At 35.3% G+C, this 18,764-nt stretch overlaps 1 protein-coding gene across 1 annotated transcript in view; it reads right to left on the bottom strand.

The window, feature by feature from the left end:
• Window positions 1-1,139: 1,139 nt before the first annotated feature.
• LOC139141761 (centrosomal protein of 162 kDa-like) overlaps window positions 1,140-18,764 on the bottom strand; it is a 51,272-nt gene continuing 33,647 nt past the window's right edge. Inside the window, exons 19-31 of the mRNA XM_070711405.1 lie at window positions 18,220-18,370; window positions 17,153-17,302; window positions 15,500-15,667; window positions 14,135-14,218; window positions 13,024-13,254; window positions 8,825-9,035; window positions 8,414-8,533; window positions 6,913-7,010; window positions 6,267-6,374; window positions 5,646-5,762; window positions 4,837-4,986; window positions 4,207-4,259; window positions 1,140-3,671 (exon numbers count right to left, since the gene is read on the bottom strand). Of these exons, the coding sequence (XP_070567506.1) occupies window positions 3,443-3,671; window positions 4,207-4,259; window positions 4,837-4,986; window positions 5,646-5,762; window positions 6,267-6,374; window positions 6,913-7,010; window positions 8,414-8,533; window positions 8,825-9,035; window positions 13,024-13,254; window positions 14,135-14,218; window positions 15,500-15,667; window positions 17,153-17,302; window positions 18,220-18,370 (1,870 nt within the window). The 3' untranslated portion in view covers window positions 1,140-3,442. The remainder of the gene's footprint in view (window positions 3,672-4,206; window positions 4,260-4,836; window positions 4,987-5,645; window positions 5,763-6,266; window positions 6,375-6,912; window positions 7,011-8,413; window positions 8,534-8,824; window positions 9,036-13,023; window positions 13,255-14,134; window positions 14,219-15,499; window positions 15,668-17,152; window positions 17,303-18,219; window positions 18,371-18,764) is intronic.

Genomic DNA, 18,764 nt, shown 5'->3' with positions numbered 1-18,764 from the left:
TAAAACAACTAAAGGAAAAACTAAGCAAGTACAAGAAAGTAGACATCGATTGTTTATATCGAGCAGAAATAAACGACGACTTAGAAATCGTTGGCTGAATCAGAGGAGCAAATGCACGGTCGAGGAACTTGAATTAAAACAGTTGATAGACTTGGTTAATGATGTCATCCATGAATGGATAATTAAAAAAGACTGAAGGATCGCAATGATTTGTAAAAAGGTTGAAAATGCACTTTTATTCGGAAATATGGCCAATAATACTGTTAGAAGTAAACAACACTAGCAAATTCAAATTCTAAGGGCTTCTTCATAATTTTAATACATTTTAAATATCATGCGTAGATGTGCGTGTTTTCAATTAGTCGTGGGTTGTATGTATATATTGACTAACTCAACCGGAGAAACTCATCTTTGCTATTAAGTAGTCCCTGGATTACATATTATCCCATTATCACGATTATGGGAGATTATTTTTCACGGTCGCTTAAACAAACATAGTCTGTCGACAATCATTACGTAAAATATTTACCTGTCTTCTCAGAACTAAGCTAGGTTATTGGAAGGATAGGCGAAAACAACGTCCATTGTAACTTCGCAATCTTTTCATTTGACATGAAAACAAGATGTATATTTCGGCAGAACATCTACATGACGAGGCCTACGCGTCATAACTCAGAGTATGACAAGATTGCATGTGTCCCGGAAAGTGAATGAACCCTTTACAATTTAAGAAATCGATGGTTAAAATCAATTTATATACTTTTCTACTACGATTGTAATGATGGCCATGTATTTAATCATACGTAAAGTTCTGACGTCGATATTTTTCAGATATACAAACGCTTTGTGTCTTCGCATTCAGCTTTTATGCTAGTTGAGGTGTCCGTTTTAGTCACGGTCCTACTGCTATGCTGTTTTAGAACTGTTACAGTTTAAGTCGGCGCGCGCTGTCTTGCAATAGAACGACGCATTGGCGTGACTTGACATGCTGATTTATATTATATACTGGTATGTAATTACGTTCAGCCTATGTCATTGCATATCGAGATAGCAAACGTCATCGATTCGCTGTGACCATTCCATACACAGGCATTAATTTACATACAATAGAGCTGAGAAATATTTGAAGAGTTCGACAGGAGGTGGCGACCCGGAAATGATGTAATGATCATAGGACAATCCCATTTTTTTCTCATACAGATTGGCGTTGTGATAAAACTATTAAAAATGTAACCGATAACAGTGACGTGACGTTTCCCAGGTTGGCTCCTGTGTAACACAATTTGGACCAAGGAAACTTTCTACGCTGGCATTTGTTCAGGACCGGGCTTACAAAAGGGAAAGGATCTGTGAATAAAATACACCTACAGGAAATATTATCACATACCTAGAATGTTCAGGAAATCCTCAATCCTTGGACTTCAACGATATCGTGTAAAATGTTCTGAGAATACAAGTAATAAAGATCCAACATGCTGCATTTTGCATGTAGACGATGTTTTCATCCAATCAAGGTGTGAGTAATACCGCTGGATTCCAATGCACTCTTTGCATATTAATACTGTGAGTTCACTGTGTTGTCAGATGTGACAGTAGCATTCATTTTGACATTCGATTTCCAAACATTAATTGTAAGTTAGAAATCTTTTCATAAGATGAATTATCTGCTATTTTTTGTTGGAAGAAATTGAAGCGAATTCAACATGATTCCAAAATTTACACTCAAGGGCAGGGGTACACCTGCCTTACTCTATCAACTGACCAGTCTTGAATTAGAACCAGTCTGTTACATCAGAACCCAGATAATGATTACGTCCAACTTTCAAGGTAACCATCAAGTACATACCTTAATGTACTACTATGACTTCAGACTTTGTCAGAGAAGTTTTGTTACACAGGAAGTGATAGATCATTGATGACTGAAAACTGCGATGGACCACAAGAAGTGTTTTATGTTCTGTGTGTGCTTGTGTAAGTCGCTGAACTTAAAATATATCTATATTAGGATCCTTTCTTGCGTTATAAAAATCACATTTCATAAACTCAGTTCTTCTTGTTTTTGAGATTTTATCCCACAATTTTCAGTGTTCCATGCCCTCCCAACTATTACGATTGGCAGTGCTGTGTGATTGCCATGAAGGGCCTCATGAATAGATAAAGACTTCTGAATGGAGCATTCTGATTGGTCAATTGTCACATGCTTGTTTTATTAGTACCCATTATTAGTCGAGGGTTACCATAGATTTTCCTAAACCAAATTAGGTTACAAATTGTTGATCCAGAGCTTCTGAAAAAGATAGTTCCATAGTTTTCTTCCAATTTTTCGAAAAAAGTCTTCAAATTCACTGTAAGCATACTTATTTTTGTCATTATAGTGGTAACCATCATCATGGAATAGCTTCACACTACAAATGCATCAAAACATCATAAAAATTTCCACCTGGGTTAAAAGGTGCTGTTAGATTGATTGCTTTTTGTCAAAACTTTCTTGCTAGATACACCAGACTAATATCATCTGACAAAATGTCAACATTCATAGTCTCAGCCAAGTTGTGTTCCTTTGGTGTCAGAAAACTCACAACGCATTGTTTTATGAAATTTGATTTGATTAATTTATTCTGTATAAAAATTATTTCAGTAATATATGTCCTTAAATTTCTTAAAAGATTAAGTACAATGATGACGTAATTTTATACATATCTACATGTAAATTTCATGAAATACTCTCATGACAGAAAGCTGACATTAAGATATAGAAACTGACATAGTAAAAGTGGATATCATCATTGATATAGAATGAAATATGTTACTTTAATTTTGTTTTTTTTAATGCTAATGTACCTGCACATAGCTATACAATAAAGCCAACAATGACAATGTTTGCAAGAACAGAGAAGTATTAGAGAGTATTAGGGTGTTTTACAGTCAGTCATCTCATTCACACAATACACAGAAGTTTTTTAAAACTCTGTGAAATAAATCTGAAAAAAAAAATCAAAAGCAAAGGAGTCCTTCTTGGTAGTTCTTGCAATCTGTGTTTGTTCATCCTGGTCACCATATCTTGTGGCCGAACATGCACTATATATATATATATATATATATATATATATATATATATATATATATATATATATATATATGTTATATGCTGTACAGTGTACAGTACTCAAGTAATGCCATACATGCCTTCAAACAAGTCAAAAACTTTACCTTATGAAAATGTGTGCTTGATAAGAAAGTGCAAAAAGTATAGCTGCCCTATGTGAAAGGTAATAGTGTTTAGCTACATTTGGACAATGAAACTACAAAATACAATGCCTAGCTATATTACCAGAATAAATGTACAGTTACAAATGACTAGATGACATTAAAGTGATGACAATTTGAAAATTTATAGCCTTATCATGTACAATAAATAAGATGTCTTTTGAGAGGTCAAAGGTCACTGCAGGAAAGACTTGACAGAATGGCCTTGCAACATTACACCTTGATTTTTCAGTTGTCTGATAACTTCTAGGAGTGTGTCAAGTTCACTTCGGAATTTTTGCAATTCAACATTTTTATCCCTGAGTTGTTGTTTGTAATATTGTATTTCTTCATCTTTCTCTGCAGTTGCTGTCATGGTTGCCTTGGTAATGATGTGCTGGAGTTCTTTTTCTCTCTCGGCATACCTAGATGATAAACAACACACTTTACTCTCAGCTTCATGTCAAATCATTGTATGCATTAGCAATGTGACCAACACAACTCAGACAATACATAGTGACCAGACGAGGATGAACTTAAGTTTGAGTGAAAGTTTTTTTGTAATATTTTTCACAATGATTATTCAAAGTGATGTGTGGTAATGATGGAATTTTCAGGTAGGCTTATTAGATAAAATAATTCAATAAATTTGCATCAAATTCGGTGAATGAAATCAAAGAAACTAAAGATTATTACATCTGATTCATCATTAATCAAGACAGACATACACAAATGAAGCACAGATATATAATCTGCACTTAGCAGATTAAAGTAACAAATTATATTCATTAGAATCATATTTGTCACCAAACAAGATGAATTACTTCATCATCATCTCACTTTAGCTGGGAAGTTGTGTATCTCTACACATCAAAGTGGTGACTGCACACCAACATTGTACTAGGTTATGTCATAGACCCTGGAGAGAAAGACAAGGGTCTATGGTTATGTCATACATACCTACTCTCAAAACTCAATATTTTGTTCTGCAAGGCTTCAAAGTGTCTCATCTCCTGTAACAAAATACAATGGTATCAATGCAGTCTGTTTATACATATCACAGCTAGTGTCTAACCAATTACTGATAACCTTGGTGCTGCAGTCTGCTTTACAGAAGTGGAAATACAAGATCCAAAAGGACACATGTTATTTGTTTGAATACGGTGACTGAACACATGCATCTTGTATGAGTTACTGTTACCTAAGAAGTTATACCTTATTGGCTTATTCAAAGGGTTGCTATTCCAATCATTGATTAAGCTTTAAGTCATTTATTGCTATGGTTTGGTGGCAAACCTGTCATTGTAAATAGCAGGGTATTGATAGCTGTACACAGCAAGATGAGATGTCAGAGCTGACATTTAATTAGATGACATTGAGGGATTTACTATCTTGTAATGATGAAAATACATCTGACAAGGATTACTTAATCCCCATCCTCCAAAGTGGTATTTATTTCTCTGGTTTGTCTATGGAACCTGATAGAAAGGGGATTAACCTTTCACCCAATGGTTTGACCTAAACCCACTGTTATTTATGGTGAGTGTGGACCTGTTTACAGCAAATTAGGGGTGAACAGGTTAAACTTACCGGAGTATGACTCTTCTTAGCTTCCTTGAGTTCATCAGTCAGTAAATTAATTTGCTGTTTTGCTGCTTTCTCTTTAATCTCTGCTGCTGCTAGTTTGTCAGAGTCTAGTTTGTACTTGTTTAGTTGTTCTTTTAAATGACTGATCATAACCTAGTGAAAAGTAAACACATTATTGATATGAAATTGATGTAGTTTTACTACGATAGATTTGTTTTAATCACTGTGTTTCAAATTCATTAGTTTTTCTTGGATAAAGTTGCCAAATATACATGTATGGAACACACTGTAAAAATCAAACCTAGAAGGATTACTTTTGTATTGGGCGTCTACAGTTGTAGACTATATACTCTGTATGTTTCACGTACAATTGATATATGACTAGAATATATGAATGGTCACATTTAACGATAGTTTTTCAAGTATTAAATTTACATGTCATATATCTGTTGTGTCCATGGATATAGTGTGGTAACAGTCTTATTGTTCTGATTGGCTTGTTGATACAATTGCTTTTTGTTTCAGACACTGCTATGTGATTTATGCCCATACATATTCATCTGAATACAGAAGTCTGCAGTTTTCTTCACAAGCAAATAACAAAATGCTTGCATAGTTACATGTAAATCCTTTACTGTGTACAACTATGACTATCTAAAAGATTGATAAAGTTTAGGATAATTCTGATACTTTTCAACACAACATTGAACATTAATTACCCTCGGAAGACTAAATAAAAACTTAAAGCATGTAATATTAAAATAACTTTCATATATAGAAAGCTGAAAATTGGTTTTGAATGTATTATTGACCTGTTGTGCATTGATTTGACTGTTGAGTTGTGACACATTACTGTCTGTTAATTTATTGGCATGTTCTATGATAAGTCTTTGGATTTCAGTTTCATGGGCCATCTTCAGTGATGTTACCTGTCAGATCAAAAAACAAGCAGTAATTACAATCTTGTTCCTTAGGTAATGATCTACAATGCATATTATTCAAGTAAATGAGGAAGCAGTCAGTTTGTAATTGTAATTTATATAAATTACGTCATTTTGCCAGTAGTCATAATTATTCTCCTTTAATTAAGACTGCAAAATTATGGTTATTGTAATAATATTTTGCATCATATTATATTTAGAATTTCAGATGATGTGTGTTGACTCTGATTGAAAAAAGTGAGGCATACACAATTTACAACATTTGACAACAATGAAAAGGAGTCATTATGTTCCATCAAGTCTGTTCCTACACTTGTCAAATCATTGACATAAATAGAGCTGCTAAAATAACAAACTTGACAAATAAATTTTCTGATCAAAACGTTCAATGATCTGCAGCTGAGCATAGTCTAAATGTATTAAAATGTTGGACATTACAATTGCAATATGGTTCAAATTTTGTGATGTTGAGTATTATCTGTAAAATCTTACCCTATCTTCAATCTCTTCTCTGGACTTCCTAGCACCACTCTCTGCCTCTGCCAAGGACTTTTGTAACTGAACTCTCTGTTGGTCAACTTCAAATGATAATCTCTCAACCTGGAAGAAAACCAATCAGTATTGCTTGTCTATAAAACATGTAGATAAAGGATTATGCTGGACGGCATCTACAGAGTATACAAACTCTTTCTCTTTGCAAGACATTAACCGGACATTAAATACATCGCTAATCTCTTTTACTTTTATCAGTTTTTAAATCTTGATTACTGTCAAGTTTTATAGTTTTGTTTAAACAACTTCAAAGAGACCGAAAAGCAATATTGATTTTCTTAAAATCAAATCACTTATAATCCAATCTCAGATTTATTTATTCTTTTCACAAGAATATTGCGTGTCAGAATCAATGTTTCTTCCTCTTAGACAAGCTGATTTTGTGGAAAAAAGAATTGTCTTATAAAACTCATAGTCAGTCCTGAGAGAGTGGAATGGGACAAGATTTTCATAATTTATCATAAATTTATAAATGAGCTAATGTAAGTATGTTGGCGAATATGTGGTAACACAAGGTGTAGGCAATTTTACTTTCAAAGCAAACCACAGCTTGTTTACGTTGAAAATTATAAGATATGATTATAACCTGTGTTTTCAGTCTATCATTTTCTTCTATGACATCTGATATATGCATTCCTGCAAACTCTCTAGCTTTGTAATGTCTTCTATCACTTTGAGAAATCCCTGTCAACAGAAATATCACAATGACAATTAAAGACTGCTGCAAAACAATCTAAATATACAGCAAAAGTCATGTCACCTATTTCTCTGAATTAGCACCCAGGGTCCAACGCATGTTATTTTCCAGAATTATGCAAGTTCAAGAATGAATGCAGCTAGATAGCTATGAAAGAAATTAAAGTATCCTATGATTGGCCATTGTCATGACCTCACAAAACCACAAAGATAGAAGTCCAGGTTGTACTTATATTGCAACTGATACATTGGTATCATTGGTCGGTGACAACAATTGTACAATCAATGAGAATAATGCACATGCCACAATGTCATGATTTCAAAGTCTTTTATTTACAATTCCCAAAAAGCTACAATGTGTGAAAAATTAGGATGGGTTCTTGCCAAAATATCATCTTCAGTTATTACTTTCACTGAAAGTTAGGTGTGGGCATTTGCCAAAGCATAGGTGCTAATGTGCTATCTTTGCAACTGTCAACAAGCATGTTGGCAGGAGGTGGAAGAGGAGGAGGGTGGAAAGGAGAAGATTGGGGTACATTCACAAACTATCGGTAATAATTTACTAACATTGTAACCCAGGATTGATAAAGACATTGTTGTAAATGGATGAAAATACAACCAAGAGTAACTGATCATTGAGAACTGTACTGTTACACCTTTCTGACAAGCACTGTAACTTTTCTTTTCTGTTATCAATAAAAACATCTTTAAATGCTAAAAGCAAACCTTGCCTACACATGGTATTTTATCAATACAATGTTTGTATTACTTTACAGTATCGATATTATTAAAATAATTTCAATTACTGGAAAGCAAAGACTTGAGAATCTCTCAGACATCATCATTTATGGTTACAGTCACATCACAACTAAGTCTTTAGCAAAGCAGTCAGTATTAACAGGCCAACTAATGAAGTTATTATCAACAAATATCAGTTTATAGCACTCAATGGTTCAGATTTTACTCTCACGTTTATATAACATAATATCATAACTCAACTACTTACCTTGTTGACCAGTCTGTGTTTCAAGTTGTTGATATCTCAACTACTTACCTTGTTGACCAGTCTGTGTTTCAAGTTGTTGATATCTCAACTACTTACCTTGTTGACCAGTCTGTGTTTTCAAGTTGTTGATATCTCAACTACTTACCTTGTTGACCAGTCTGTGTTTCAAGTTGTTGATATCTCAACTACTTACCTTGTTGACCAGTCTGTGTTTCAAGTTGTTGATATCTCAACTACTTACCTTGTTGACCAGTCTGTGTTTCAAGTTGTTGATATCTCAACTACTTACCTTGTTGACCAGTCTGTGTTTCAAGTTGTTGATATCTCAACTACTTACCTTGTTGACCAGTCTGTGTTTCAAGTTGTTGATAACTCAACTACTTACCTTGTTGACCAGTCTGTGTTTCAAGTTGTTGATATCTCAATCTCAGTAGTATCATTTCTTCATCTCGTTTCCGCAATTCATCTTCCAACTCTTCCAATCTCATTTCTAAAGTTTTACTTTCTGTAAAAATGAAAACATAATGTGAACAGATTCCTCTTATCAGTGTATTGCCATATTTACAAAGCTGTTATGGATAGGAAAGATTTGTCCAAAAACAAAAACTTTCCTGAGTAAAAAGATGAAACAGTATTTAGCAGTAAATTGATAATGTCTAAACTTGACATCTATTTCCTGCTGGTCCTAGATGATACATGGTGTCAGTGAATTTTTCTATCAATGGTTGAAATGAGCAAGAGAGAAATGACACTTGGAAAATATTTGCCAGTCATGTACACAGAGAGTTCCCCTTACCTCTTGTTGGACTTTTTCCTTTACTACTTGTAATGTAGAAATCTAATCTCTCTCTGAGATCTTCAGTTTCTCTTTGATATCTTTCACGTACACTTTTCAGTTCCCGTTCAAGTGCTACGACATGCGTGTGTGGATGTTCAGCACTATGATCTGCTCTCTTAAAACTGTCCAATTCTCTCTCCAATCTACTGATGTGTTCTTCAAACTTCAACTGTCAACCAATCACATCATGCATTTATCATAAACTCATTCTTTCTATGCCAGTCAACTCAAAACACTTCATGGCAACATTCACATTAGACTTTATCGTTTGAATCTCTTGTTTTACCCTGGTCTTTGTGAACAATAATACTTCTTTTTTGTAATTTAAATGGGGCTGAAGCTGTGAGCGGGACACAGTCCTGGAATGAAGCATCCTCAATGTTAACTATAATTGGCTTTGACCTAAACACTTGTGTGTGTTTGTATTAATATGGTATTAGTATAGGCATCATTTCAAGCAAACAGAAAGTATATATTTAGTCAGGTGAAATCTTGATATCTTTTGTTTGAAACCACAATGGGGTTAGGACATGATTACTGATATGATTGTGGGCGGTCAAAATTGGAGTGAATTGTCAGGAAACCATTTGAGCTCATCAGGGTCTGCATTGAACGCAATACAGAGTCATGTGGTGTGATTTATGTTAGATGTACCAGTACATCATTGATGCATGGATGGTGTGTTTACTGAGGCTGCACAGCATGCAATACTCGGAGAACTGCCAGTAAGATTAACTGGCATTATTGCCATTATCAAAATCATCATCAACATAACCAAAGTAGACAATCTAGTACATTGTAAGCCCTACTCACTACATCATGCAAAGATTACCTGCTGAGATGTTATTTGAAACAAGCATCAAAACAGGATTCATATCGTGCTAAAGATCACCCCATCTTTTGTACAGATATTCATTCAGCCTTACTTTTATAATGTGAGTGTTGTTGGTAAGCAAACAATCGAAGTTTAGCAGCCAGTAATTCTCAAAATTACAGAGCCTGAATACAAAGAGTTTGAAATCTTTGTTTTCTGATATCTAGCATTAAAAGTTGGTACAGATCAAAAGAGCTTTATCTATCTAATTTCCAGCACAATTATATTTAGAAGACATTTCTGTTTGAATTTGAGGACTAAACTTGACATTATCTGTATACTCCAAACACAGCTGAAGAACACCATTGTCATATCACTCTTAGGAATGTCCAAAGGAATGACTATCAACATGTCTAATCAAGCAAAAAATTGCTTACAAGCTTCTCAGCAGTGACAAATATATGTAAAAGGAACAAAGCACAATTTGAGGTGATTATTCTGACTGATGCATCGCAAAATAACTTATGTACAAGTGAGTACGAGTAGACTTGGTTCAAGTGAATTTTAAAAAATAAAATCATTTATAATAGTTTCTTTTGTGTCTCTCCTATTTCGTACAAACCTATCCGGATTTGGCAGCTCACGCCAGGTTTTCCCAGCGATTGAATGCGTCACGTTTGAGTCTGCGCAGTAGTGAGTTAGTTTCTGCCGGATTCACCGACTTGGACTTCTTGCAAAGTACAGGCGGTGAGACGGACTGTGTACACAGTGACGTAGAGCAAATACAAAATGATTGACAGCCCCCGCCGTTATTCTGGCCAATAAGAAGAACGCTTGCTAATAAACCTCTGCATGCATTAAAAGTTTGTTGTCATCTCCGTGCAAAGCTAGACATCGAGTACGTTTTATATCTGGGCGAATAATAGCATCAGTTCGTACATCAACCGCGTTTTACAACTGATCAGTCGACCACCGCTAATCATGCGAGATTACCAAAGAAAGCTTGTTGAGAGTTACATTGAGGGAAAAGATGTGTTCGTCTGCACACCAACCGGCAGCGGAAAATCACTGACATACGAAGTCGCTCCACATTGTTTTGATTTCCATCGCTTTGGGCACGTAAGAGAACAGGCTACAACTGTAAGGACGGTGTCTTTTTCCATCCTTGAATAACCGGCCACGATTTTCGCATTTTGTAACATGGGCCCCACAAAACAACACATATTTTCACGCGTTTTCGGTTATAGAACAGAGGTCGTGCTGACTTTTGTGGGAGTGATCGCACTCGACATTTTGTCAACAACGCCATGTAAGTTTTATGCACGTCTCGTTTGGGTCAATTTGGTAACTCCTCCCAATGTGTAAAATTTAGTGATGTCATCTTATGAATAATATATGAGTAAAGAAAACGTCATCTCATGAATAATTTATAGCAACGCAAACCCTGCAAGAAAGCCAAGTCTGTGATTCCGGGTGAAACTCCGCTGTATAGCGTTCACTCCACGCGTGTTCACCCTACTCATCGCGTTCACATGAAAGCAAAATACAAATCATTGCGTTCACTCCACTCAAACATTCACAAATCACAGACTTGAACCAAGTCTAGAGTACGAGGTACAACAGCCAGAAGAAAACACATTTCACACAGCATTTGGTGTTGATCAAGTGGACCAATTTTTCAAAGGGGATATGAGTCAAAAAATGTCACTGATGACGATGTTGTTTTCGACTAGTATAACAAAATATAAACAGCAATATTTGAAAAATAAACAGCAATATTTGAAAATATTGAAGGGACATCAGGGCTTGAAAATTCTTGTTGCCTACAACCTGTGACAAGTGACTTTGGTGTTTGGCAAGCAGAATGATATTCTCCCTATCTAACAGGCAAGTGAATTTGAATGAACTATGCTCTACACAATTTAGATTAGTTTGGAAATATCTGATTAGCTCCGTAAGTCACAGTAATTCCTAAAACCTTAAAACTTTCATGCAAACCCTTTGAAAATTGGCCAAAAAATTACTTAACTACATTGCGAAAAAAAAAAAATTCGTGCTATTGTAAAACATGAAAACTAGAAAACATTAGCAATACATGCCTTCTATAATGTAATGTACAAAAAACACACTGTTTCCATGTGTATTGTAAAGTATTATGTCCTTTACCAAAGAGTTATTTCCATTTTTCCAGTATGAGTGTATGAAGATTGATTGCACATGAGGACGTACATAGGTGCACTGGGACATAGACTGTAAAACTTGTTTGGAGCCATCAATCTCATTAATGTTTACTGTTTGATTTCCGTTATCGACCAAGTTGAAAAACTACATATTGTATACATGGTGGTAGGAATAGGCGCTGGCAAACAACAAACAGCAAACACAAGGCAAACACAAGGCAAACACAAGACAAACACATGGCAAGATACAGACTGCTACTGTATTTTGACATGGCCTTGGATTGGGAAGGGACCAGACATGATGTACACAAAAGCCCACTGTGAAGAAACTTGCATCTGTTACCTTCACAAATATAACAATAATACTTCAACAGACTGCTGTGCTTAGTGAGCAAACACCCTAAAGGGCTGCAGATGTACACTGGCCAACAGCAAATAACAATTTGTAAAACAGTTGTTTGTTAATATCTCAGCGTGAACAATATGAGCAGCACCATGCACGGTCCATTGAAAGAGATTATGTAACATGGACAAGCTTGAGTGTGGAAAAAACTTATTTCCATAGACCCTAAAAACGGATCTATGGTTATAGGTAAGGTTATGGAAAATTCCAAAATTCAAAGAAGTTTTTGAGACGGCAATAATAATCTGCAGAAAGTACAAAATATTCTTGATGTAATTTTTTGTTATATTTTACATGTGATAGCAATCCTTTACTCTGACAAGATGTAGTTTGTGTTTGAATCCGCTTTTTCATCTCTTCAGCTACACTTTAATATACATGTTACACTTGCTGTCTATGTTTTCCTTATATGAATACTTTGCACCCTTTACATGTGATAGCAATCCTTTACTCTGACAAGATGTAGTTTGTGTTTGAATCCGCTTTTTCATCTCTTCAGCTACACTTTAATATACATGTTACACTTGCTGTCTCTGTTTTCCGTAAACCAAAACTTAAATGTGACTGGTATAATTACATAATATTGGCGGCAAGGCATTTTTTCTCCTGGCAAAATTGACTTGCCTGCAGTAACTGAACTTTAAAATAAACTTTCAAGGCCTTGATTGGTGAAAAATAATCCTCCATCGCAATGGGCTGAAATTGAATATCGCACACTAATGGGAAATTTCTGCGACTTGTGATATTCTGTTCATCTTACCTTCATGGTATTATATCTTTGTTCCATGGTTCTCAGACTTTTCTTGGCTTCCATTTCTCTCTCATCTAACTCCCTTTCAAGTTTTTGAATTCTTTCCTCTAGGAAGACTATGGCTTGTGATTTAGAAGCAGGAGATGTATTGTTTTCAGTGGGAGCTGTAGCTGCAGCATAAATCAATGCTGGCAGGGAATTAGGATGTCGACGGCGCAAAATGTTTTCCATCTCTTTCACCTGTTCAATTCAGGAAAATTTTAATAGTTTGATTTCTTGGCATCAGAAATGATTTCACATCAAGCATCTTTCATAATTGACTTTGTAAAAACACTTACTTCTGACTGCAACAAGATAGGGAAGATGGTGAAGCAGAAATACATTTAATATAGACAAGTATCTTACATCATTCAGAGACAGTGTTATAGACTTATTCATAGGATTGACTTACAGTGAAGAGTGCTTGACATTATGTTTCTTGATATTATAGTGGAAATGATAGAGTGTAAGTTTGTATTAAGTACTTTAGTAATTGTTTGGATTATTGATGTGACTACAGCAGTTAATTGATCTACTCATCTGTGTGTGATGTACATGCAACTAAATTGTTATGTGAAATATGCTACATGTTCACCATATACTCTATGTCATGTTTCAGTTATTATTTTACAAACCACAATACATACAAAAGACTTCACAGTGAGTTGAAAGCAGACTGATGAAATCTGACAAAATGTCACAATCTTTGCCCAAATGGCATCTACAGTCATATCAACTCTTTTAACATATGTTACTGTATAACACAACACTCTAGACAATGGCTGGATAGTTTTGTTTCTTCTTACAAAGCCATTTACATTAACAGATTAGAGATGCCAAGTTACAAACAAGGTTGTCCATTCTCACAAACCTTTCCAGAATCCAATAAAAAAAATACTGTCTAAAATAAAGATAACAATCAAGATAACAGCAATTTGTTTCAAAGATTAATTTTTTGTCATCATTATTTTTAATCATGACATACAATATAGGCAATTCTAAGAAAACATCCATACATCTCTCTCTTCCTTGTTATTCAGAAAATATAATTTTTGCTTAAGTTGATGACTTGAGATCTCACCTGTCTTTCTAGATCTTGTATCTTTTTTGCATCAGCTGCCCTTTCTCTAGCTCTTCTTTGAGTTTCATTCAGTTTACGTTTATCCTGTCAAGAAATTTCCATCATGTTAACAAAATTACTACAGCTATTCATGTTGGAATGTCTTGTGAGAAATTACTTTGCTTACATTTGACAGACTTCACAAAGAGGAATTACTGTAACAAACAAAACTTTGCAGGTTATAGCTTTATTACATGCCTCTATGTGAGAGAAAATCAGTGCATTGATTTGAATAGAAACATCAGGGGAGTTAGCGGGCAATGTGAACGATTCACTGACCGGATTCCATAGTTACCCGGTCCGGTGAAGCCCTTCGATGTTGTTGACATTAAAGTAGATGTTTAAGGCTGGATGGAAAATATCCACGCATGCAGCGCTATTTTGACTTTCGTTAAAATCTGTTTGATGCTGGTGGATAATGGTAAAATTATGTGAAAATGTCCTGCATGTAACTAAATGCCATATAGCGTTAACTGTGAAGAGGCATGTAATAAAAATATTATTGCCTGAATACATGGGTTTATGTGCCCTCGCAGCAGGAGACAATTTGCCCTCCTGGTGTCAGGCAAATTGTCACCTGCTCTCGGGCACATAAACCCCTGTATTTAGGCATTAATATATAACGTTAGATACATATTGACATTAATGAGTAAATTCATGTGAAAACATTCATAATAAACTACAATAAAGTGAAATGATGTATTCAAATAAGAAATATAATCTATGTAAAAGGATTGCTATGCGGACAGTATATGGTTGTAGCTGTCTGTCTATTTGCACACTATGTTTCTTTATGTTACATAAACCTTTTTCACAAAAGGGTCAGGGTTACAATTGCCACATTGAATTTACTTGAAAGTGTGCTTAATTTTTGACAAACTTGCAGATAAAGTATCTTCTACAAGTTCTATTTGAATTGATATGTCATCTGTTAATGTCCATCAACAGTCTTAATATAAATGTTCAGTTTTGGAGTATTAAATTATACACAAGCCAGTGATTGCTCTTCTGAACTTGAATTTTACACAATTTTTGTAATGTTGCAAGCTCAAACGAGACTTTTCACAAAATTCAACTTTATGAAAACAAGATGAAATAAATAAATTTATGTTTTTATTGCTTCTAATGCAAACAAATCTTGTTGTTGGGACATAAGAAACTTCAAGGAATAAATACAGTGCCAATATCTATCTCTTTCTAATAGATAGGTAGATCTATCCATGATTCGTGTTGAATTTTTGGTTACTGTTTCATATCAGTGTTGCAGTGTAACATATACACACATTATCATTCAAAACCAGTGAACAAACAAATGTCTGTTCTTACATCTTTTTGTTGTTGTAGTTGCTGTATCTGTTCTTCTAGTTTCTGAATCATTTCATCTTTTTCTTTCAATGCCTTTGCATCTCTGTCTAGCAGATCTTGATTCTCAGAATACCATTTCAACTTTTTTCTCAGTCCCTCCGTATCTTTTTCATGTTGTTTCTTGAGTTCCTTTGGACAAAATGAAGACACAATGTACATATTCTCACATTCCTGGTCACTGGGAGTGTGGGATCGACAGTGTGGGAAAAATCAATCCCACACTCTCAGAAATCGTCCCACACATATATATGAAAGCTGTATAATATTACACAAGCTCTGATTGGATAATAAAGGGTCTTATCCAATGGCATGATGAGTATCAAACGGACCAGAACTACAAAGTTATCAAGTCACAGTGGAGTAGCAGATGACAGCGTTGTCATGATTTTGGATAATGTGGTGACAGGCTCTCAAAAGACTGTGGAATTTTCCAAATAACAAGTGAACATAGGCCACTTGGAGCATATCGCCAATTTTTCCTGATTGATATCTCATCCGAGAGCAGAAGTTGAAATACCGGCAGTGAAACTCGCCACGGAGTTCATTTTAATGATGTGGAATAAAACATGACCACGAAGTAGGATAGTCACTCAAACAGTTTGTCTCACAATGTCTTAGCATCTTCTGTCTTACATGAGCCTGCGGCTTGTGTGAGACAAAATATTCCCAACCAGTGTGAGAAATCTGATTCCAGGTCCTCGGGGGTATGAGATTCCATTAATCCCTGTATCCAGTGATGTTTTTTTTCCGTCCTATGACAGAAATGTCAGTGATTTTAAGTGTTTTTCTCTCAGGTAAGCTGGTTTGGCTTCTCCGTATTAAATTCCAATAATTAGGTTTAACGACATCTCAAAACAGAATCCTTGATAGAGTTACCCTCCAAAAAGCTATCTGCTATTGATTCCAGTAGCCCGGTTGTCCCATATAAAGCTGCTTTATGGTGAGTTTATGTGGTGTTTATCACATGATAAAGTAAGATTGCTAGTGATGATTAAATATTACACAAGTAGTTTGAGAAAAATCTTAGGTCTATCATAGACTGATAGATTGAGCAATATGGCCAAGTTTAGCAATATGGCCAAGTTTAGCAATAAGAATGATACTGGACTCACAATCAGCATTTATTGATGAGATGCTTATCAAGTACTCTGAGCAGAATCACTGTTAGACATCGGATTAAAGAAAATGGTCATCTTTATACCTTGTACATTTTAACTTTCAAATGAATCAAAATAAAATGACAGTACTTTCAGGCAAGTGGTTTAAAGCTGGTACTGAGGGTTGAAGGATTAGGCATGTTGTTCACGGCCAAGTGATTTAGGCCTGATGGTTTTAACATAGTGGTTCAGGCCTAGTGGTTTAAGCATGATGCCTTGAACCTATAGGTCAAGGCCCAATATTTCAAGCCTGGTGGTTGGACTATGTCATGGAAGCCTGGTAAGTTACAATGGATGTATTGGACTTTGTGTGGTCTGATCTTATGGCATAGGCTTGGTGGTTAGAATTGTCTGGTTTGAGCATAATGGCCGCTGCCTAAAAGCAAACCCACTGCTTCCTTATGAAGGGTTCAAACTATTTGAATTCAATGCAACATCACACAGTTCCAGGTCTCACCTCTACATCTCTGTCCTTGTTTCCCATGGCAGACAATACCCTGCTTTCTGCATCTTTGTTTTGCCTCACCAGAACTTCAACATGTTTCTCCAAATCAGTCTTGGCAACTTCCAAACTTTTAATTCTCTGCTTCAATTCAATATTGGTCACCTAGAAAAGTTCAGATGTTAATCTGGATGATGATAAAATTCACAATAATTCCAAGTATTAAAATCAAGTGAATACAATACAAAAGCCAGTACCTGCAGCTGTATAGGTATATACTAACATTACACCATGCATTCAAACTATGAATTGGGTAAAATACAGTAAGTTGTTGATGATCAAAGAACAGGAGAAGATGACTTTCTGCCAGACATTGCTTAAAATAAGGACAGAATCTGTTGACTGCTGTTAAACATTATCTGTAATCACAGATCTACAGTACATGTGTGTCAGAATGAATCATTGTAAGATAATGAAATGGATACTGTATGCTGTAAGGCAATATTGGAGAAGAATTGTCTGTGATCACAGATCTACTGTACACTCTACATGCATGTGTCAAAATGAATCAATGTAAGATGGTAAAATAGATACTGTGTGCTGTAAGGCAGCATTGGAGGAGAAACTCTGAAGAGTTTTTTCGTTTGACAAGTATTTCATCTCTCCACTGCCTTATTTCTGTTTGCTGGTCAAAGATCTATTTACAGGGAACTGTACAAAGGGAGAACAATCTTACAAAGACAAATACTGTACAGGTAGTCAGAAATGTTATTAATCCAAAATCAGGTGCAAATAAGTTGACAAGATCTCAAATATTCTACTTGTTGTGTTCTAGTCACTGATTCTGTTTGCATGACAACTGAAATCCCTGGATAAACTTGTACATGAAGTATACATCTGGCCATTCCTCCTGCATTATGTTTCCTTTTAATATCTACCAATACCCATGATTAAACCTTTCACCCCCAGTTCCCTGTATACAGGTCCACCTTAACCATAGAAAACAATGGATTTGGGACAAACCATGGTGGTGAAATGATTAAATTTAGAGATTGCAAAATGCATATCTGTTTATTTTCTACCTGTGCATCTTGTAATTCAGCTTGAAGCTGAGCAATCTTACTGGCTCCCATAACTGCTGTACCAGTACCAGCAGCTATCTCCTTCTGTACTTCAATACTTGTAATGACACCTTTGTATTTCAACTGTTTATCCTTCTCATCAAGGTTATCTCTGAAAGGACAAACACACCAGGATGTATAGTTGCAGTTACAAAACAGCATGGATGTAACACCCAACTTATCTTTGTCAGGTACATGTACATTGTACTAGGTGCAAATACATGTATAGAGCTACAGTGAACTTACATCATGCATTAACCTGTGCATTTAACTTGATTCCACATAATCATTGCTTATTAACAGTCAATGTGCTGTCTATCAATCTGATTATCTTGAGAGAACAAACCCTAACAGTGATGTCACATTGTACCTAGTAACACTGTGATATTTTGACTGGTACTTTTGAGATGTTTACCTGTCACAAGCTGGGGTTTTTTTTGTTAAAATATTTGAGTATAAAACAATGAAAAATTTAAACTTGTCCCCCTGACATGTAAACGTTAGCA

Source organism: Ptychodera flava, chromosome 10 (genome assembly GCF_041260155.1).
Source record: "Ptychodera flava strain L36383 chromosome 10, AS_Pfla_20210202, whole genome shotgun sequence".
Lineage (NCBI taxonomy): Eukaryota > Metazoa > Hemichordata > Enteropneusta > Ptychoderidae > Ptychodera > Ptychodera flava.
This window is presented reverse-complemented; position numbering and strand designations above follow the sequence as displayed.